Genomic DNA, 23426 nt, shown 5'->3' with positions numbered 1-23426 from the left:
TGCACACAAATGGCAACACTAATTACCTTGGACAGCAGGCTGCCACCAGTGGAGAAGGAACAAGACAATGTGTACTTCCATTCCTTGCCTGTAACGCGCACGTGCGGTAAGAATCAATTTCGAAGAAAAATGCTAAACCTTTTGCCCCAGCCCCAGATATAAATTGCTCTTTTGATCTCATACATTCACCTCCAGAAGCACAAGATTCAGGCTGTGCGTTTTCATAAAGTTCTCTACAAATTATTGCCCCGATCCATTCCATATAAAGAAAATTCCCACTTGCAGCTGCATTCGGAGGGGCGAAATTCTATTAAAATGTTGCATTAATTAATCCTGTAACAAAGATAGATGCATGGTTGGAAGGTGCATGGATGTGTGGGGTGCAGAATACAGTCGTACCCTGGAAGTTGAACGGAATCCATTCCAGAAGTCCGTTCAACTTCCAAAACGTTTGGAAACCAAAGCATGGCTTCCGTTTGGCTGCAGGAAGCTCCTGAAGCCAATCAGAAGCCGCGGAAGCCCTGTCGGACGTTTGGAGAAGGGGGAGGCAGTCTCCACCATTTGTCCTCCAATGTCCAGTCCCTGACAGGTAGTCACCACAGTTTTCTGTGGGAAAGAACCTCCATAGTTTGCACAAAGAAGCACTTTCTTTTATCGGTCCTGAATTGTTCAATATTTTGCTTTGATGGGTGTTCCATGAATTCTGGTGTTATAAAAGAGGGAGAAACGTTTCGCTCTATCCACTTTCTGCATGCCATCCATAACTGAAAATATTTCTATCATGTCGACTTGTTCTCACCTTTTCTCTAAACTAAAAAGTTCAAAATACTGCAACCTTTCCTCCACTCCATTCTCCTTCATCATTTAAAACCTTTTCTGAACCATTTCCATCTCTACCAGATCCTTTCTGAGGTGAGGTGACCAGGACTGTACACAATATTCCAAATGCAGTCACACCATAGATTTATGTAACAGCATTATAATATCAGCAGTTTTATTTTCAGTTGTTTCCTAAGAATCCCTAGCATGGAACAGAGGTGCTGTCTTGCGCCCAAGATTGTGGGAGGGGCGCATTGCACATGCATGACGTCGTGAGTGCGGTGCAGCATGGTTTATAATGTTAAGGAAGGGTTAAGGAAGGGTTTTCATAGCGAGGATGGACACATTAAGTTCTGCTTTTAACGTTCATAATGCGTTATTTAAAATGTGACACCACAGGGCGCTGCAGAGCAATGCTGTAAACAAAAATTGCCCTTTTCCCTTATGGGGTATTAACTCAGTCAAACTCCATATCACTCCTTAAAGCTGCATGAGTTGATAGAGTATTCTTGTCTGGAATCCAATGTTGTTGTTTAGTCGTTTAGTCGTGTCCGACTCTTCGTGACCCCCTGGACCAGAGCACGCCAGGCACTCCTGTCTTCCACTGCCTCCTGCAGTTTGGTCAAACTCACGCTGGTAGCTTCGCGAACACTATCCAGCCATCTCATCCTCTGTCGTCCCCTTCTCCTTGTGCCCTCCATCTTTCCCAACATCAGCGTCTTTTCCAGGGAGTCTTCTCTTCTCATGAGGTGACCAAAGTTTTGGAGCCTCAGCTTCAGGATCTGTCCTTCCAGTGAGCACTCAGGGCTGATTTCCTTCAGAATGGAGAGGTTTGATCTTCTTGCAGTCCATGGGACTCGCAAGAGCCTCCTCCAGCACCATAATTCAAAACTGGAATCCAATACTGTATGAGAATCCTTGCTGCAAACGTTGGAGCATTTGCAAACATGCTGTATCACACTTTTCTTTTCTTTTTTTTACTATATTGTATTTTTTTCTTGAAACTCAACTTAAAAAAAACCTCAAGCAAGCTGGCTTTGTATCGCAATAGATGCAAACTTTTTTAGAAAGGTGAACAAAAATGTTTACAAGATTTTCCCCACTAGAGGTCTCCAGAGAAATGCAAAAGAAGATGCAGTACTTTTTATCCAGAGGAGTGCTGATCTGATTGTTTCCCCCCTAGATAAGCTTTTAAAGGAGACTGGGGGCAGTGAAAAGGGGGCTTGAAAATTACTGGCCAATTGCGGGAGGAGGTTACAATTTTTTGAGAGAAGCTAGCAAGTTTTCCTTTCAAGAAACAACAAAAACTTTTTAATAGGTTATAAAAACTTCGGTTTCTTAACAGGCATTGCAAAAAGCAGTGAAGACACTCCTATATTCACGTCAATTCATTTTTTATCGTATATATTCAAAGGCTTTTACAATAGATGGCAGAAAATACAAGGAAAAGTTCAAAACTCCTACAGTCACTTGTCTGTTGACTGACATTGATTTTCCTCACTGTTGTGGTGCTTAGCAAACAACTAGGGTCTTTTTCTTTAATTATTTGAAATTAAGGTTAAAAAAAGAAAAAGCCACTACCATTGTTCGCCATAAACCCCTTCCACAAAAATAGCCGCCCAGCCTCTTCTCTGAAGAAATTGCCAGAAATGGTTACCCATATTCACCAACTGAAAAACGGGGTAGTAAATTTATAGCAGCCCAGCTCTAAGCTTGACATTTGTTGAAAGACAGGTGGGGGACAAAATCTAAATCGGGGGTAGGTAACCTAAGGCCCGGGGGCTGGATGTGGCCCAATTGCCTTCTCAATCCGGCCTGCGGACGGTCTGGGAATCAGTGTGTTTTTACACGAGTAGAATGTGTCCTTGTATTTAAAATGCATCTCTGGGTTATTTGTGGGGCCTGCCTGGTGTTTTTACATGAGTAGAATGTGTGCTTTTATTTAAAATACATCTCTGGGTGATTTGTGGGGCATAGGAATTCGTTCTTTTTCTCCCCTTCAAAATATAGTCCGGCCCACCACATGGTCTGAGGGACGGTGGACCAGCCCCCTGCTGAAAAAGGTTGCTGACCCCCTGATCTAAATGATAAGAAATGGATGAATGCAGTTGATTTCCCTTGGTTTCCCTCCTCTCATAGAATGAGAGTGTAGGATTCCCAGCTAGGGATGTTAAGAAGGCAGAGTTTTCCATTCTGACTTGTATTCATCACAATCAGCGCTCTTTCCACTTTGCCTGCAGTTCAGTTTCTGCCAGATACTACATTATTCCTCTCATTGCCCACTATGTAACTATTTAGCTAACTTAAATCCATTCCAATGGTTGTAAAGCGAATGTCAAAACAATGTAAAAAAACCCAAAAGAAAATTATGTATCATTTGCAGAGATGTGAACAACAACTATCAATCATATTGGCTTGACTGATTTCTGTTCCTCTCCAGATGCAAACACAGGAACTGGAGCAATTCCCACTTTTTTCAAAATTGTCCAACCTTCTTTTCCCCAGCAATGTTCCAGATGGAAGTTTCTTTGAAAATTTTGAAAATAATATGAATGTATGATAGTTCTATCCCCACCTTAGGAAAACAACCTGCTTTAGAATTAGGTTTGCAGTATATTTAGAAAGGGCACTGAAGTTTTCTAAGCAAGATCTTAAGCCTAGTTAAATTAAATTCATAAATGATTAGCTTCAAAATAGGACAGGTTTAAAGGTTCCTAAGGCAAAGGTTAAAAATAAATAAGCTTGCATTGTTACTGTTCTATGTATATGTACGTATATCTGAAATTACCATTGCAAAATAGGTTAGCGGAGGCTTAAAAATCAGCTGTTATGTACTTGGTCCCACAATGTTCTGCTGATGCTAAGGTTGATGCATTCAGGGGCATTTCTAGAGGAAACTGTCTTGCACTTTGAAAAGCATGTACAGCAAGTCATAGGATCCTGTGGGTTAGTCTCACCCCATATGGCAATGGGCTCATTGGCTGCTCTCATGACCTACCATATGCCTGGCAGCTGTTGGGGCTATCTTCCAATCAATGGATGTATGGTGGTTGTGCGAAGGAACCCTTCATACTCATGCCAACTGCAGGGCTTAGCACATGTGTCATTGCACAGGAGGAGGGGAGCCTACCAAATACAACCCCACAATTCCCTCACACCTTTGTGAAGTGTCATGTGCACCCCTCCGCTATGCCGAAGGACTGACAAAATTCTGCAGCGAAGGGCTTTGCAATCTTTAGCTTGGATACTTCCGTTGGTTAGATTAGAACATGGTGCTGATAATGACAAGGTTGTGAGTTCCATCTCCGTATGGGACAGCCGCATATTGGGTTGGACTAGATGATAGTCCCTTACAACCCTACAACTATATGATTCACAGATAATTCATTGAGCTCATCAATATTTGCATTTCATAGTAAGGTAAAGTGAGGCTGTTGAAATCATGCAGTAAGCCCATAAAGGCCCCAATCCAGGTAACGTTAGCTTGGACTAACACAGTTGGACTCTAGCACTGTGTACAAACACAGTCGTACCTTGGTTTTTGAACAGCTTGGTTCTCGAACGTTTTGGCTCCTGAACACAGCAAACCCAGAAGTGACTGTTCTGGTTTGCAAACTATTTTTAGATGCTGAACATCCAACAGGACTTCCATGGCTTCTGATTGGCTGCAGGAGTTTACTGCAGCCAATCAGAAGCCGTGCTTTGGTTTCCAAACATTTTGGAAATTGAATGGAATTCCGGAACTGATTCCAGTCGACTTCCAAGGTGCGACTGTAGAGGCTCTTCAATAAACTATATCTTTGTTGCCTATTAATGACCTCTAGCCCACAGATAGCTGCATATCTTGACCATCTTGGTTTTTTAGGTTATGTGAATACCACTAAATATATATATACAGTGGTACCTCTGGTTACGAACTTAATTCATTCCGGAGGTCCGTTCTTAAGCTGAAACTGTTTATATCCTGAGGCACACTTTTGTTAAGGGCACCTCCCGCTGCACGCACGCCTCCGGTTTCGGCTAGCTGAGGCACCATCCCATCCCCCCAGAATTACAATGGAAGGTAAACCATTTGCTTACACCCAGATGTTACTCTTCCAAAAACAAAAGCAACAGCCACAAAACAAGTCTGGAGCAGGGGCTTATGAACAAAGGGGACAGGCAACATTTTCTGAGGGCAGATAGTTCTGCTGTTTTAAAAAACGACTCAGTGATTCCAGATGTAGAAAATGAGGCAGAATCACATGCCCAGGGCAAAGGCTGCGCGGGAAGAAAGAAGGCCAGAACAGAGCTTCCTTCAGACATGTAACAGGTGCCATCCATTGTGGGCAAGCACTGAAGCTTGTAGCATCTTGTAACTGATTTCTTTTGGCAGGTGTATTGTCATGTCCATCACGCAAACTGAGAAATAGTGGTATGGATCGATCAGTACGACTGCCGAAAGAATCGCAAGAAGGTTTTAGGGCGAAAGGAGAGCAACAGGCTGGGTTGGACGTGGTGAGGATTCATTTTTGATTTATCGTGCAGAAATTTATTGCCAAGGCTCTGCCAAGGCTTCAGGACAGCTATTCCTCCCCCATTGCAGCAAGAGCAGAGTAAACAAGGCAGAGCCCTATTTAATGAGTTTTAGTCAATTCTAATAGCGAGAGACAAAAGAACACAACGAGCCTTAACAATGGCGTTGCTCAAACTGGGCTCCTCCTCCCTCTTTCCTAACAACAGCATCTCCCTTTACGGTGACTGTTGTTGTTGTTTAGTCGTTTAGTCGTGTCCGACTCTGCGTGACTCCTGTCTTCCACTGCCCCCACCCCCAGTTTGGTCAAACTCATGTTAGGAGCTTTGAGAACACTGTCCAACCATCTCGTCCTCTGTCGTCCCCTTCTCCTTGTGCCCTCAATCTTTCCCAGCATCAGGGTCTTTTCCAGGGAGTCTTCTCTTCTCACGAGGTGGCCAAAGTATTGGAGCCTCAGCTTCAGGATCTGTCCTTCCAGTGAGCACTCAGGGCTGATTTCCTTCAGAATGGAGAGGTTTGATCTTCTTGCAGTCCATGGGACTCTCAAGAGTCTCCTCCAGGACCATAATTCAAAAGCATCAATTCTTCGGTGATCAGCCTTCTTTATGGTCAAATGTCTCTGATTCCGTTGTTCCTGCACCCTTAATGAACGCTGTGTTCTGGGAGAAAGGGGAACAGAAATACTCTCCAGTGTCAGCTGGCTGCCCTGTTGCAATTCCCCCCTCCCTGCTTCTAAAACTTCCCAACTCTTTTGTTCGTCTATCTCTGAGCTGTGACCTTCTTCATACCCCTGGTGTAAATCGATGCTGCATTCCTCTTCTACCACAGCATCAGGAGAAGTGGCCGGTCATCTCCACCATTCCTCATCCGTCTCACCCTCTTGAGTCCAAGTCCTAACTTTTATATACCATAACAATTGAAGCCATTCACAATAACTGAGTCAGATTTAGCGCTGGGTGATATTGCCCTCATAGTGAAAGATCCTGTGAAATGTCGTCTGGTATTCAGAAGCTACATTCCTAATAGCGGTATCCTGATGGTCTGAGGACATTCCCCAGATGAAAGGAACGAGCCACCTCTTTGAGCTCTGTGTCTTCGCAAGACTACATGCTTTTCATGGTATCAAACAAACCTGGGCTCCAGAATCTGCTTCTCTTCAAATACAGTGGTAGTGAAAGAGCTACTGTGTGGTGTAGTGGTTAAGAGCGGTAGTCTCCTAATCTGGTGAACCGGGTTCGCTTCCCTGCTCCTCCACATGCAACTGCTGGGTGACCTTGGGCTAGTCACACTTCTCTGAAGTCTCTCAGCCCCACTCACCTCACAGAGTGTTTATTGTGGGGGAAGAAGGGAAAGGAGAATGTTAGCCACTTTGAGACTCCTGAAGGGGAGTGAAAGGCGGGATATCAAATCCAGACTACTACTACTACTACTACTATTCTTCTTCTTCTTCTTCTTCTTCTTCTTCTTCTTCTTCTTCTTCTTCTTCTCTTCTACTGCAGGCCAGATGTTCCTCAGCATCCTCATCCAAGTTCATCAAGTCCCTGCTGCCATTATTCCTGCCATTGCTGTTCCAAATGGTACCAATGGCTCCCAGGCCTTAAAACTTCCAGGGGCCATGGTTGTTGGAGGCATGGAGGGGACAGTGATCAAGTTCTCTCCCCTGCCCTTGTTGCTGGCGTACCCACTGAAATGCTTGGTAACAAATGAAACACAACACCCACTTTCCATGCGTATTTTGGCTTTTATCTGTGCATTAAACATTTTTCTCAAGATAGACATACTTTGAGAAACAAATAATTTTTAGATAAGCCAAACATTGTCACAGATCCAGACTGCTCAGGAACTTCTCAGGACAGTTTGTAAAGTGTGAAAGTACGAAAACAAAATGTGTGAATGTTAACCAGATTAAATATAGCTCCAGTTTGCTGGAGAGAATTTGCGCTGTCTTGAAGATCAGGAAGGCTAACCACGTGCGAAAGAAAAATGCCCTCTAATAGTAGTAGCTTTGGATGCAATGGATGAGCGAGAGGCATAAGAAAATACTGCTGGATCACGCCAATAGCCTATCCAGTCCAGCATCCTGTTCTGATAGTGGCCAACCAGCGAGCAGGATCCAAACTCACACTCTCTCCTCCTGTGGCTTCCAGCCACTGGCTTTCAGAAGCATTGCTGCCTCTACCTATTTAGGCAGAACTTACAGAGACATCACCTTGTCAACAAAGGTCCGTATAGTTAAAGCTATGGTTTTCCCAGTAGTGAAGTATGGAAGTGAGAGCTGGACCATAAAGAAGGCTGATCGCCGAAGAATTGATGCTTTTGAATTATGGTGCTGGAGGAGACTCTTGAGAGTCCCATGGACTGCAAGAAGATCAAACCTATCCATTCTGAAGGAAATCAGCCCTGAGTGCTCACTGGAAGGACAGATCCTGAAGCTGAGGCTCCAATACTTTGGCCACCTCATGAGAAGAGAAGATTCCCTGGGAAAGACCCTGATGTTGGGAAAGATGGAGGGTGCAAGGAGAAGAGGACGACAGAGGACAAGATGGTTGGACAGTGTTCTTGAAGCTACCAGCATGAGTTTGACCAAACTGGGGGGGGGGCAGTGGAAGACAGGAGTGCCTGGCCTGCTCTGGTCCATGGGGTCACAAAGACGACTAAATGACTAAACAATAAGCCATTGACAACCTTATCCTCCAAGACTATAAACCAGGCATAGGCAAACTTGGCCTTCCAGATGTTTGGGAACTACAACTCCCATCATCCCTGACCACTGGTCCTGTTAGCTTGGGATGATGGAAGTTGTAGTCCCAAAACATCTGGAGGGCCAAGTTTGCCTATGCCTGCTATAAGCCGTTTTTTAAAAAAATAGATAAAGTGAAATAAATCAAACAATTATTTTCCTGCTAAGAAGTAGCTAGCCCTGTTTATGTGCTCATCTGAAAGTTTGCAGGCTTAAAGTGGTCATGCCTTTAGCCACCTGTCCTGTCTTTTTTGTTTTTTTAACAGCTGTGTGTTGAGTGCTGTTGTCTGCATAGGCAGGTCATCCCTATTTGTGCAAAGCTGCTACACTCGAGGAGGCATTAGTGTACAGTAGTACCTCAGGTTAAGAACTTAATTTGTTCTGGAGGTCCGTTCTTAACCTGAAACTGTTCTTAACCTGAGGCACCACGTTAGCTAATGGGGCCTCCCACTGCTGCCGCGCCGCCACCACGCAATTTCTGTTCTCATCCTGAGGTAAAGTTCTTAACCGGAGGTACAACTTCCGGGTTAACGGAGTCTGTAACCCGAATCGTTTGTAACCCAAAGTACCACTTTTCTACAAAGAAGACACTCTATTGACACCCAGTTGTAAACATGTCAGGGAGAAGGCTAGTTTGAATCATCTCTGTGCTGATTTCCCGTGAGCCGAAATATATGATTCCCTTCCTGCAGTCTGAAGTGTTACACACCCAGATAAACTGTATTGCATCTGTCGAGTGTTTAATGGCAATTTCCCTGAGGATGCAGGCAGCACATTAGTTGGGAATAACAAAAACCAAGTCCTTACAAACCAGGGTAGTATGTCTGCCTTGCTGGGGGCAGAGATGGGGGCACAGTTCTTCTCTTAAACAGCTGACAAGGGGGCGGACATTTTTCCGAAGGTACTGTTCTAGTTGAGATTCCTGCATTGCAAGGGGTTGGACTAGACGACCGTCGGTGTCCCTTCCAGATCTACAGTCCTATGATGCTATGATTCTATTTCTTCAGACTGCGGGGGGAGGTCTGCAAAAACAATTGTGCTCATACGAAACAAGTCCAGAAGAAGAAGCTTGGCAAGGGGTGGAAAAAACTTTCCCTGATATCAAGTTTTCAGAGTACAGACAATTTTTTTGTGTGTGTGTACGTTACTTCATGTGAAATCCCTAAGCAGGGGGAGTTTTACCTTTTATCTGCTGTTGAGGAGAACTTGGCCCAGGGCCTTTTTGAGCGAAGAACTGGACTAACTTGACAAATTCCAATTAAATCCTAAGGGTGTTGTCATAAATAATAATATTACATCTAGAACACATGGATACTTTCATACAGTTTATCTGACTGCTTAAAATATTCACCAAAGGGGGCTGGGGAACAAGTCTGTGATAAACTATGCATTATATACCTATATTCTTACAGTACAGGTGGCCAAGGGGGGGGGGGAGCACAAGCGCTGATATTGAGTGTCTTTTAGGTTCCACTTTCATACTGGGCTCGTCAGATGTCCCTGTTTCTTGGAGGGTGGTTCCAAGTCTCAGGTTGATGTTTCCCCTCCCACTGTGCTTGTAGCACATATATAAACGTTGAGCTCTCTGGAGCCTCTTGCCAGTTCTCTTCTCAGACTAGTCAGGAGCAGCAGAGAGACAAAAGGATGGAGCTCCTCTGGGTTGCCACAGCCACCGTTTGCTTTCTATCCATTTTCCATACGGCAGAATCTTCCACTGCTTATTATGACAAGATTTTAACCCACAGTCGGATCAGGGCACGTGATCAAGGGTAAGTCTGCATTTCGTCCTCCTAAAATTCATCACTGGGGTCGCAAAGTTATTGTGCAGCCAAAAGTGGAGGGGTCCAAAAAGGGGATAACATTTGGCGAAGTAATTTTTGTAAGAAATATATATTTATATATATATACACTGGAAGGTTTAAAGTTGCTAACCGAATAAATTAGCTAGCTGTTGGACAGAAAAAGAAAAAAAATCAAGTTTATGTACAGTATAAAACATGTACATAAAACAGGACATTTCAGGAGGGTTAAACTGTGCCAGAGCTCATCAGAGCTCAGTTTAGACATCTGTTTTCCAAGGGCTCAACTCTGGAATAAATTATGCCTCTGCCCCACAAGCAGATTCAGAGCACATTTCCCTAAGTAATCAAGAACCCACATTCATCAAGGATTGCAGAAAAAGACTGTCAGGAGGGCACAAAACTGTGAGCCCTGGCACCTCTTTTTGAGACATGAAGAACTCCATTTCAGATTTACCCAACCTGTCACCCTTTAAGGTGTAGCCCAGACTAGATAACTGTTACCAATTAATTGCAATAGTATGATATGGGAGGGTTGTTTTTTTTTCCAAACAAGCAGTTTCTTCATTCACCTTTAACCTCTGAATGTGATAAACATTATTGAATGTTTATGAGATATTCTGCCTAATTAAAATGGTATGTTAAAAGTGCATTATGGACAAACAGCAATTGCTTATATAGATGGAAATGTTAAGGATGGAAATGCATGTAATACTTTAAAAAAAATTAAATGAAACCTAATCTAAAACAAAGCACTGCCGTTCAATAGTTATCTTTCACATGAAGTTTGAAGGTGGAAGTTTTGCACAGCAGAATGCACAAGCAAACCCCATTGGAATGAATGGTGCCTGTTCTTGCACAGCTATCCTTCATTTCAGTGGAGCTTCTGAAGACATTTCCTTTTTCAAATCCAAAGGATTCATTATTAATACTCAAAAGGGTGGGTTGTTTCACCCCCCCTTTTCTCATTTGGTGATGGGATTATTTATTTAGCTGCTCTTGTGCTATTCCAAACAGTGGCAACCAAAATAAATGATTGTACAATGGAAGATGAGAGTTTCCCTTGGGTCGGCAGAGGGGAAAAAATGTTTGCCTTACTCTGTTATCGCCCCCTGCCCCACAACTGCAAATTAAGCTTTGCAGCTGTGCAGAAGATGACACCAAACAGGAGGGAAGGGTGATGAACTTGCCAGTGAAAGAGAACAACAGTTCTATCATATTACCTTCCTCTCTCTGAAAAAATAAAAAAAATCTCTGGGGAACTGATAAGATTTGGCTGTAAAAAACCCAACAACATTAGATTTCCTGAATTGAAATCCAGAGGTGGCTGTTTGAAATATCATTTGGTGTATGGCACAGCATGTTCTAGATCACTGGTCTTCCAACTGGTGGGTCAGGATCTCCTAGTGGCCTGATCCAAGTTGAAGAACACTACTGCCATGTTGAAAGATTCAGAAATGAGTTCCCAATTGCATGTTTTGGTTAAAATTGGGTCCTCAGTCTGAGAAGGTGGGAGATATCTGGTCTAGATGCACCCTCACCATAAAATTCCTACTGTGCCTACTTGTGGATGGGAAATCCTATTGTCCATCTCTAGCCTTGGCCATTCAAGTGCGGGGGGGGGGGGGGGAATAGAAATGAAGTAGGGAAACCCTTGGAATGCAGAAGGAATTCCAAAGGTAGAGATTGAAATTTCTGCTCAGACACAAGTGCAATGTGAATAAACTGGGGGGGGGGGGGAGAGACACCAGCCAGTGGACATTTGCAAGTGAAGCTGTCAAACGTGGTTTGATTTGAACTCTGAGTCTCCTGATCATTTTTCAGTATGAAATGTTGCAAGCCTTGTCTGTGCAAGTAAACATTTACACACGTTGGGAAGGATTTATCAAAAGAGTCCCCTGAAATTGACTTGGGGGGAGGGGCAGGTGGGAGAACCTCCAGAGAACAGCGTGCCGTGGAAATAGAGGAGAGATCGTTCCATCTGGCAAGCTGCAATGTTTGTGCTGGCCGGACGTTCACCACAGCCCAGCGTTGAATTCCGCCCAATATTTCACTTGCATGAACTCTCATGAACTTTAATCAAGCTACCATATCGGAAAGAGACTCCATCCAATTTTTGCTTTTTAAGATGAACGCATTAGGTGCCATTAGGACTTCTTCCCTGAGATCATTTCATTAAATTTGTGTGTGTGTGTGTTACAAAACAAACAGATAAACAGGGAAAGGTACATCTACTGTCTCCACTTTCAATTCACCGTCTTTTTCACTGTTCGTTTATATATAGTGAAAGACAATTTTTGTCATGGACATCTTGCAGTTGGGGGCAAAGAGGCAGGGGAGAGAGGCAGGAGAAAGATGGGGGTATTGTCCATTCGTTCTATTGCCTATTATTATTGTACGGATTTCTGTCAGCATCATGTGGGTAGGTTCATTGTTTATGTATGTATTTATTTATTTTGATTGATAATGTGAGAGATTAGTGTGTCCTAAGCTTGGTTGGTTGTGTTCAGTGTGGTTTGTTTGTTTGTTTGTTTGTGGGGGTGTGGGGGTGTTAGGTTGCTGGGTCAGCCAGCCATATTGATTTGTATGCTGTTGCGGGGAAATAGGTCATTGCCATGTTGTCCATATGATAAAGGGAAACCATATTGCTGCGAAGGTAGGGTTGCCATATTTCAAACAGAAAAAATTTAGTTTTTGAGCTATTTTTAACGGAAATCGCCAAAAACAACATTGCTGACATGGGTTGCCATACGTCTGGATTTCCCGAGACATTTCTAGCAATTTCTGTCCAGACATTGCTTTTGAGTGCTATACAGTATTCTGGATATGTCTGGGAAATGTATCGCAACCCTAGGTGAAGGTGTTCCCCTTTGCTTGTCCCCATTTGAATTGGTTGGTTAACCTCTCTAGCAGTCACTTACTCGCAGCAACTAGAAATATTGTAAATAGACACTGGAAGGATCTGTCTGAGGTGAACATAGACCACCAGTACCGAAATGTGTGGGGAACCATTAGGACTTCTTAACTTTTCCTTCTTTCTCTCTCCCAGCCCCAATGTCTGTGCTCTCCAACAAGTTGTGGGCACCAACAAGAAATACTTCAGCACGTGCCGGAATTGGTACCAGGGAGCCATCTGTGGCAAGAAAGCGTAAGTCCCGTGCCTTTCATGACTATTAAACCTGGGTGACCAAACCTGTGACAGGCAACGAGGACATGTGGCAACACTGGGAGCAGGAGCAAGAAACCATGTGCTCCTTGCTCTGGCCTAGAATCCAGACTCTGGTACAGTTCCCTGGCTCGGTAACCTGGAGGAAAAATTACCATATATTTGCTCTATAAGACTCACTTTTTCCCTCCTAAAAAGTAAGGGGAAATGTGTGTGCGTCTTATGGAGTGAATGCAGGCTGCGCAGCTATCCCAGAAGCCAGAACAGCAAGAGGGATTGCTGCTTTCACTGTGCAGCGATCCCTCTTGCTGTTCTGGCTTCTGAGATTCAGAATACTTTTTTTCTTGTTTTCCTTCTCCAAAACTTAGGTACGTCTTGTGATCTGGTGTGTCTTATAGAGCGAAAAATACGGTATATGACGGCAGGGAGGGTTGACATATGCAATGCAGTGTGTGCTAGACTTAATAAAGCACAGAATTACTGAAGATAAGTACACAAAGATATTTCGTTTGCCGTTTTTATAGAGGTCACAGAAGCAATCGCTGAATGGACCTCCTAATGATTATTTCTAGCATATTTCTTGCTGCTATTTCATCAGCAATAGCATTCGCCCTTCAACCCAGGGGGGAAGACAGTGGAAGTGTGGCTATGATGCAATGGAGCACTGTCTGTACTTGAGGAAAGGCAACTAGTGATAGGTTTTTTATTTGGCTGCCAAATTTGCCGTGTGTGTGAGGGAGGGAAATATTGAACCAGAAAACCATAGGCGTCTCTGTGATGTGAACTTTGAAGAGGTGACGCAAGAGAGTCCTAAAGTGTGCGATTCAAACCCCTCTTCCGTACACAGGGTGGGGTTTGCAGTGAACACAACATCCCACTTTCTCTTCTCCAGGGCCTGCTTACTTGTATGGGAGAACAGGATGAGACTAGAAGGAATTCCTAGCTTGCTTAGTCAGGACCAAACAGGGTTAAGCTTTAAGCCCTCTCAAACGCCCTTCTTCTTTCGAAAGGAGGAGATTGATGAATGCCACTTGGCCTCAGAGCCTTTTCCATGTTCAAACAGGCTGAAATGTATTTGGTTTAGGGCTCATGTTTGTGTGCTTACTAGGTGCCGCAAACTGAATCAAACAGAAAAAACATATTTTCCCTCCCCGCAAGGACGTTGGCAAAGACTGATGTTCCATCTATCTCCTGGAACTCTTTCTTTCCCGCACTTCTCAGATATGTGAGGCATCAGTTTTCTAGATGCACTGAACCATGAGGGAACATATGGCTTTGCATATTCAAAGGCAATTGCTGGCTAGACAGAATCCCTTGAGCTTCCCAGAGGAAGTGTGCTATGTGTTTAAAGGAACATGATAATCGAAAATACACTCATATAATGTTTTAGTGGCAGCCATTACAGTTTGGCAAAATTTATGGCGCATCTGTATCAAATTTGTGTTAACCTAATTCTCTCCCCCCCCCCCTTATTTTACTGGATCTGTTGTAGAACACTGCAGGGGGTGAGGGGGGTGGCTTACATTTCTGCCTCTCTCTTTTATTTTTTTATGAAAGAAAAATCAAAGCTGTAGGAGTTTGGCCACTCTCCTGTAGCTCCCAAGGGAAATTTTGTTAAGACATTGAATTGGGAAATGCATACCAATTGTCTCATCAATCATGAAAACTGCCATTTTATTCTATAAGTATTTGGTACATAAGGGACGGGGGTTGCGCTGTGGGTTAAACCACAGAGCCCAGGACTTGCCGATCAGAAGGTCGGTGGTTCGAATCCCCATGACGGGGTGAGCTCCTGTTGCTCGGTCCCAACTCCTGCCAACCTAGCAGTTCAAAAACAAGTGCAAGTAGATAAATAAATAGGTACCACTCTGGCGGGAAGGTAAACAGTGTTTCCGTGTGCTGCTCCGGTTTGCCAGAAGCGGCTTAGTCATGCTGTCCACATGACCCGGAAGCTGTACGCCAGCTCCCTCGGCCAATAAAGCAAGATGAGTGCCGCAACCCCAGAGTTGGCCACGACTGGACCTAATGGTCAGGGGTCCCTTTACCTTTACCTATTTGGTACGTAAGTTTAGTAAGGAAGTTTAAAATGTCTTTGTGTTGCATCCATGATCCCTTTGAAAAGACCTAGAGCCCAAAGTGGCCTGTCTTATTATGTGAATTAGATACCTGCATTTTGCTTCCGCTGTGGCTAAGGCGCTGCCAAGTTGACCAGGGTCACCATACATGGTCCAAAAGGGCCTTTGCAATGCATTCTGAAGTGCCCTGTCAGCCTAGGAATTGGTATCATTGGCTGACTTGTTATTTTCCTGTATTGTGCAACTGCCATTGTTTCCAGGGATTGTTTCAGTTTTGTAGCTCCGTCTTTGAGTGCAAAGTCACCCGAGAGGTTAAGCTATGGCTGGGCCACCAATAGTAAACTAGTTTTACTGTGTCTCCTAATAAGTGATAAACTAGTATTTCATGTTTAATCAAATATATGTAGCCTATTGCACAGACTTATCTTCATTCAGAAAGGGTACAACTGTAGCCAGAACATTTTCCTCTTGAAGTTGTTGAATACGCCCATTGCAACCAGAATTGCCTTAACCATATACCCCACCTTTTCCTCTTGACAAGGACTCAAGGCAGTTAACAAATAAAAAAAGAACACTTTAAAACATAGGGAGGGGATCATAAAAAGTAAATTTAATATACTTAAAACTACTATGCAGATAATTACAGTAAAAATTACAATAAAAACAGCATGGCACTAGCTCGTTCATTCAGGGAAGTTTAGGGATTCAGCAACAAAAACACCAGGTCAAACAGAGCGGGCAAATCTCCAGTTTTTTTTTAAAAAAATTATAAGTAACTTTGTGTCTTTTCTGGTAAAAAGTAGAAATCAAAATGATGAAGCCAGTTTAACAAGTCAACAGTGGGGGAAATAAAATGTTGATATATTGATATATTGTGTTGATATATTGTAGAACTGTCCTGTATGAATGCTGCCCTGGTTATATGAAGATGGAAGGTGAACGAGGATGCCCTGCAGGTAAAGTTGGAGAACATAAGAAGCTTATATTTTGCTTACTTTTTCTCCTAAAAGAAGGGGGCAGGTGGGGATACGAGGTAGCTTGTGAGAGATCATCGCTATGTTATGAAGCATTGCTTTAAGGAAGAGCCACACATTAAAACTAGGCCTTGTTTTTTAAGGCCACGAGACGGATCTGTTTGTGCATAATACGTAAATGAGGAACTGAAGGGATATTGTGCAAAATGATCACTCACCTGCTCCCAGGGTGGGCGGCAGTTGCGACCTGTTGCCATCACCTCCCAGCTCCTTGGGACAAAACACTCTTAACCAGCAATTAAAGTTCACTTGGGACAATCTGTCAGGATGCTGTTAGCAGCTCCCGGCTGGTTGCCCAGAAAAGTACAAAGACAAGAAAAAGTTTCTTACTGTCCTTTTTTATTTCAATCTTTACAGAGAGAGGCTATAGAACCCAGCCTCTTGCATAATGGCGTTGTCCCAAGTGAATCTCCATCCCCTGTCTCTCTCACTTCCTCATTCGTCACTTCTACGGGTGCTGCTACATGCCCTCTGTCTTTGAGTTCTTTGCTCTCCTACTTTTAAGGGTTGCCGGGTTCTGGGAGATGGAGGGTCTGGAATTTCTAATGACAATGTTTCAGCCAGGTATTCCTCTGGCCAGGGGCAGAGGAAGGAGGGCGGTGGGGACGGTCTGCCCTGGGTGTCACCACTGAGGGGGGTGACAAAATGCCAGGCGGCACTCTCCTGGGAGAGACACGGTGGCTTGGGCGCGCACAGGCTCCGTGCTGCCCAAATGTGGATCAGTTCATTCTCTAGTCAGTTCATGCATAAGGTCCCTACATGTATAAGTGGATTGTTGGACTCTATGAACAGACAGGTGGAATAGATACTTATACATGTATGGACCTTATGCATGAACTGACTAGAGAATAAACTGATCCACTGGGTCTTCTGCTTTTTTCGTTGAACTTTATGAGACCTCTGTTGAAATCTACAATTTGACACAATGAATTTGACACAATGAACCTTATTGATTCAAAAGTACAGCCGGTTACGTCTTGTGTGTTTATACAGTCCCTGACATAAGCTGGCTGCTCCCCAAGTATGGCAACTACATTTTTCATACCCTTGAGTGGACCATTTGTGTGTGGACCACCTAACTACGCTATTTTCAGTAGTGTCCTTGTGGAAAGTGCGCAAGTTCCTAAGCAACCTGAAATGGTGTGTTGCCTTCCTTTGAACATCTGCTTTGTTACATTGTTTGTGTACTGCTGCATCCTAAGTCAAATCATGAGCTAAATTGGGGGTCCTGAAGCAAGCAGTATTTAATTCAGCAAATCCCATGAATGATTTCCGCCAGATGAAGTGGCACTAACTGAGGGGAGGGGAGGAGGGCAAACCTGTTGTAAACAGAATGTACAGTGTACTTGTTTCTTGTCTTTTTCAGTTGCCCCCATCGATCATGTCTATGGTACTTTGGGCATTGTGGGAGCGACCTCCACTCAACGCTACTCTGACATGTCAAAACTGAGAGAAGAGATTGAAGGACCTGGCTCGTATACAATGTTTGCACCAAGCAATGAAGCCTGGGATGCTTTGGATCGTGTACGTATTTCAGAATGGATTTTTTAAAAATGTTTCAAGTGCTTTTGAATTTATGGATATATAAATCCAAGTTATGCAAGGGACGCAGGTGGCACTGTGGTCTAAACCACTGAGCCTTGGGTTTGCTGATCGGAAGGTCAGCGGTTCTAATCCCCGTGACTGGGTGAGCTCCCATTGCTCAGTCCCTGCTCCTCCCAACCTAGCAGTTTGAAAGCACGTCAAAGTGCAAGTAGATAAATAGGTACTGCTCCGGCAGCAAGGTAAACAGCGTTTCCGTGCGCTGCTCTGGTTTTGCCAGAAGCGGCTTAGTCATGCTGGCCACATGAGCCAGAAAAACTGTCTGCAGACAAACGTCGGCTCCCTCAGCCAGTAAAGCGAGATGAGTGCCGCAACCCCAGAGTCGTTCGCGACTGGACTTAACTGTCAGGGGTCCTTTACCTTTACCTTTTAAATCCAAGTTATACAAATTAATTATTGGTGGGGGAAATAGTAACACTCAGCTGCTGAACATAAATTTAAGAAAAACTACCCAATTTTAATGTACCAGAGTTTAGTGTTGCAGGTGTGTGGGGCAGAACATTGGGTTTTTATAATATCCTCCCTCCAGGAGATGTTACCTGTGCTGAAAACTTGGATCATGGATGCTCATATGAACCCTTCACATCTCCAACTCAATATGTACAGAGAAATCAATATGTATGATTTCTCTAATCCTTGCTACAAGGAAAAACCAGGGAGGATTACTATAATATTTCAGGCATATGACTGTGTTGGGGCCCTGTATGCATTTATTTTCCCCTGCCAATGCATACAGAAGGCCCATTTCGAGTTCAGAATGAAGGGCATATCAGACAAGCCTGAAAGAACTGAATGCCTTTAGCCTAAAGGAGGGGCCACATCAACCTACAGTATGATCAACCCTCAGGGGACTATGTGTGAATGTGGGCATGGACATTTTTTAAAAAAATCAAAGGACATCTTTGTGTGGGTCTTGCAAGGCTGTAGGTCAAAACACCTTTCGGTATCACCAAATCACAGGAGGGGACATATAGGTGGGAGTGGTCAGTAAAAAAAACATTTCTTACTATGTGTGTGTGTGTGACAAATCTTGGGGTCACAAAAAAACCTTTTGGCATTGCTTAGGAGTCCCATAGAAGCAATCAAACTTTTAGAAGACATCTAAAGGCAGCCCTGTTTAGGGAAGCTTTTAATGTTTAATAGGTTATTGTATTTTAGTGTTTTGTTGGAAGCAGCCAGAGTGGCTGGGGAAACCCAGCCAGATGGGCAGGGTATAAATAATAAATTATTATTATTATTATTATTATTATTATTATTATTATTATTATTATTATTATTATTATTATTATTATTATTTTATTATCATCATCATCATCATCAAAACATTTATTTTTAAAAAAACTATTTTTATAAAATGACAAATTTGGTTGGAGGGCCTCTTAAAACATACTGGGGAATTTCGCAGCCTGCAGGTTTTCTAGCCCTGATTTAAAGGGTAGAAGATATTGCCAGGTTTACAAATGTATAGGGAGAACCTGGGAGAAAATCCTGCAAATCCTCAGAGGCAGTTTATTTTAATATAGTAATTTAAAATGTACAGACATTTTTGCAACAAACAACCCTTTTATATGGGCCACACAACAATTGGTGTTAGAAAGCTCTAGGTCATCTCGCACTACTGCTCTGGGTGCTGCTGGGCAATGAGAAAAGGAAACACTGAAAGGAGGCATTATTAAACCTAAATCCTGTGCAAGGACTTCCGCTTATGCAACAGGGACTGCCACTCCCCCCATCTCCTCAGATTGGCTCACCGGGGGCAGGTGTCAGGAACAGAGTGTGCAGGGAGGAAATGGGGAATTGTTCTGTCTGGAAGCCAAACTGCTTGCTCTGATAGACCGGGTGCCTTAGCACAATGTTGGATACCACCTGTGTGGTCTTGGGCATCTCGATAACCTTTATTGTCATTGTCCCATACAGAACAATGGAATTGAAAAAATCTACATCAGACATTCAAAAACCAACAAGCCTGCTATCCCAGCTATCCCAGCCTGGTTAACCCCCTAAAAACTCTGATATCCCATAATTAAATACAATATACTCCCACAGAGACTACGTTACATTGTGTTTAAAATAAAAATTCCATTAGGATAAAAACTGTTTCTCAGGCAGCTAGTCCTAGTCTTTATAACCCTGTACCTTCTTCCAGAAGGCAGAAGCTGAAAGAGATCATTTCCGGGGTGCGTACTATCCTGCGCTATCTCTGCCGCTTTCTTATGGCACCTGGAAGCATAGATTTGATCCAAGGTGGGAAGAGTGCACCCAGTTATTCTCTCCGCAGTCTTTACAACCCTGGACAGCATTAGATAGATAATTTATTACGGCCATAGGCCCATATTCAATACATCATACAGCAAAACAGGTATAACAAAATAAAATTAATAAATTAAAATACGTTTAAATCGAATACATCTCAAACCGTGAATTTCTAAATTCCATTAAAATAAGAACAATATAGTGCTTAAAATATCAAATTATCAGTATAAATCAATATTATTTAGGCAAAAGCTGGACAGCATTGCTTTTTCCCTGACCATGCAGCTCCCAAACCACACACACAGACCATAAGTTAATATACTCTCACATTGCCCAGTGGCAGAGGAAGCAGCAACAACACAACTTTGGCTCCCAGGCCACCAAAGTAATACAGTCATACCTCGAATGTCAAACGGAATCCATTCCAGAAGTCCGTTTGACTTCCAAAACATTCAAGAACCAAGGCATGGCTTCTGATTGGATGCAGGAAGCTCCTGCAGCCAATTGGAAGCCATGGAAGCTGCGACAGACGTTCGGGTTCCAAAGAACATTCGCAAACCAGAACACTCACTTCCAGGTTTGCGGCATTCGGGAGCCAAAACATTCAACTCGCAAGGTGTTTGACTTCTGAGGTATGACTGTAAACGTAAGAACCTGACCACAGGCTAAGATCAGGAGGTCAAAGATGAAGGACCAGGATAGGGCTTGATACAACGTAAGAATGTTGGCTGGGGTGACAAATGGCAAGGAGTGCTGAAAATGGCCTTTTGATGCCAGAAAGGCTCTGCAAATTTAGTTGGGTTTGAGGCGCAGAATATGCTGGCTACACAAATAATGTGGAAAAATGTTTGTGTATTAGTGGGTAACATGTAAGGAAAAGCAAAGGGGGATGTGAAAGAAGGCAAGATGTACAAGACTGCATGAATAAATGAATGTTGTAATTCATGGAGCCGCGGTACTTTCAAATGAAAGAAACTTAGAAGCTTAGCAGCTGGATGCTAAATGAAGTACTGTAGCTTGCCAAAGGGAATATCAGCATGAAAAAAACATTAGAAAAGATTATTTCACTTGTAGCAGAGTAATCTGGTGTATATCAAGCTGACTGGGATGATGGCCATGGAAAGTCTAACTGAATCTCTTCCCCTAGGAAATCCACGAAGGCCTGATTGAAAATGTAAACATTGAACTGTACAATGCCCTCCATAACCACATGGTGAACAAGCGCATGTTGACAAAGGACCTCAGGAATGGCATGGATCTGGTGTCTATGTACGACAACCAAAAACTGCATATAAATCACTACCCCAATGGTGTAAGTCTGTTTAGTTATTCTTTTTCTTATATAGTACCATGAACTTTAGCCCCTGGAATAGAGGACATTGTAATGTTGCATGTGATATTTATGTTATAAATGTGGCTCTAAACTTGGAAAGAGCTGTAAACTTCAACTTTCTAGATAGAATTTCATTTTTATAGGTGTTTGGTGGGATCCAGAGATGCAGCACGATTCTATGCATGTTAGATGTTTAGTCGTTTAGTCATGTCCGACTCTTTGTGACTCCATGGACCAGAGCACGCCAGGCACTCCTGTTTTCCACTGCCTCCCACAGTTTGGTCAAAGTTGTCTTTGTCCATGGAGTTCTCTTGGCAGGGATACTGGAATGGCTTGCCGGTTCCTGCTCCAGGTGGATCATGTTTGGTCAAAACTCTCCACTATGACCTGTCCATCTTGGGTGGCCCTGCACGGCATAGCTCATAGCTTCTCTGAGTTATTCAAGCCCCTTCGCCATGGCAAGGCAGTGATCGATGAAGGCAGTGATCCATGCATGTTTACTCAGAAGTAAGTCCCAGTGGGGCATACTCCCAGGGAAGTGGTAAAGGATTGCAGCTTCAGTTAGTTGACCTAAGGTCCTGCTGCAGTCAAGTGAGACATGGCTATTTATTTATTCTTATTAGTTATATGTCATTTTTTAATCAATGATTTCAAGGCACTTTACAAAAACCAAAGATGTACCAAACTAGCAGCAGGTTAAAAACAATGTCTAAGTTTAACACTAACACAGTGTTAAATTTTGCTCTGTATGTTCACCTTAAAGAATTTAAAAACATTATTGCTACCAAATATAGGACATGAAATGTATCTGGTACAAGTTTCATTGCAATGTGTGTTCTAGCTAGATTCTTTCCAGAATGTTTTATAGGAGACATCTCATCACACATCCCATAAAGGTGCTAGAAGAATAAAGCAATGTGTGACGCTTTCTCGATAATCTTCTGGTTGCCAGCGAGTTCTGTGCTTAATATTCTCTGGCATCATTCTTCAAATGCAGGTTGTTACGGTTAACTGCGCTAGAATCATCCATGGTAACCAAATTGCTACAAATGGTGTTGTGCATGTCATCGACCGTGTGCTGACCCCTGTTGGAAATACCATTCAAGACTACCTTGACGTGGAAGACGATCTTTCATCTCTCAGAGTAAGCTTACCTTCGTAATTATGAACGTCCATTAGCCTTTAGCCTTGATAGTTGCTGCATCCTGATTTAAGCACACATCTAAACACAGTTAGCTTTTTGGTTTTAGCTTTTGTGTTGGACACCTGCCTGCTATTTTTCCATGTTAAAAACTTCTTTATAAAGAAACCCTTCTTCCCCAGTCTCTTCTGGCTTCTCTCTCCGTGTTCTGCCCTCCCAGCTCCCATTCCATGGCCACTGCTGTTGTGCAAATCCTGGATTGGCAGGAGCCACTACAAATACTCCAATGGGAGCTGTGCTACGGCAGCCTTAATTTTATTTATATATACACACACACTGGGACATGAGTGGCACTGTGGGTTAAACCACAGAGCCTAGGACTTGCCGATCAGAAGGTTGGCAGTTCGAATCCCCACGACTGGGTGAGCTCCTGTTGCTTGGTCCCTGCTCCAAAGCACGTCAAAGTGTAAGTAGATAAATAGGTACCACTCTGGCGGGAAGCTAAACGGCGTTTCCATGCACTGCTCTGGTTCACCAGAAGCGGCTTAGTCATGCTGGCCACATGACCCAGAAGCTGTACGCCGGCTCCCTCGGCCAATAAAGTGAGATGAGCACCGCAACCCCAGAGTCGGCCACGACTGGACCTAATGGTCAGGGGTCCCTTTACCTTTTATACACACACACACCAAAAAAATACATGTAAATATAATATATGTATTTGGCTTTCTAGCTAATTGTTGAGTAGCCAAATGAGCACATGGGGTAGGGGAAGCTTCTTTGCAATGCAGGCATGTAAGTGTTGCTACTTTTGTGAGTATATATCTAGGAAAAACAACTCTATAATTCTTACATTATTATGAGTTGCCCAATCCACTGACTATGAAAAAATCCTGGTCTTAAGTGGCCATTGGAAGAGTATTACCGCACTCGGCTCATTTAAAATATTGCTTT

The 23426-nt window shown here is 43.3% G+C and overlaps 1 protein-coding gene across 31 annotated transcripts in view; it reads left to right on the top strand.

Annotated features, from left to right (window-relative positions):
• The first annotated feature begins 9615 nt into the window (after positions 1–9615).
• Positions 9616–23426, top strand: part of POSTN (periostin) — a 52269-nt gene continuing 38458 nt past the window's right edge. For 26 of the 31 annotated variants that reach the window (XM_083718709.1, XM_083718714.1, XM_083718708.1 and 23 more), the window contains exons 1-6: positions 9660–9841; positions 12921–13019; positions 16004–16068; positions 17513–17670; positions 21149–21313; positions 22332–22478. In XM_083718709.1, coding sequence (XP_083574835.1) covers positions 9717–9841; positions 12921–13019; positions 16004–16068; positions 17513–17670; positions 21149–21313; positions 22332–22478 — 759 coding nt within the window. In that variant the 5' untranslated portion in view covers positions 9660–9716. Of the gene's footprint in view, positions 9842–12920; positions 13020–16003; positions 16069–17512; positions 17671–21148; positions 21314–22331; positions 22479–23426 lie in introns of all 31 variants that reach the window. The other 5 variants (XM_083718717.1, XM_083718716.1, XM_083718710.1 and 2 more) reach the window with 2 other exon arrangements.

This window comes from Podarcis gaigeae (genome assembly GCF_964106915.1).
Source record: "Podarcis gaigeae genome assembly, chromosome: 17".
Classification (NCBI taxonomy): Eukaryota; Metazoa; Chordata; class Lepidosauria; order Squamata; family Lacertidae; genus Podarcis; species Podarcis gaigeae.
This window is presented reverse-complemented; position numbering and strand designations above follow the sequence as displayed.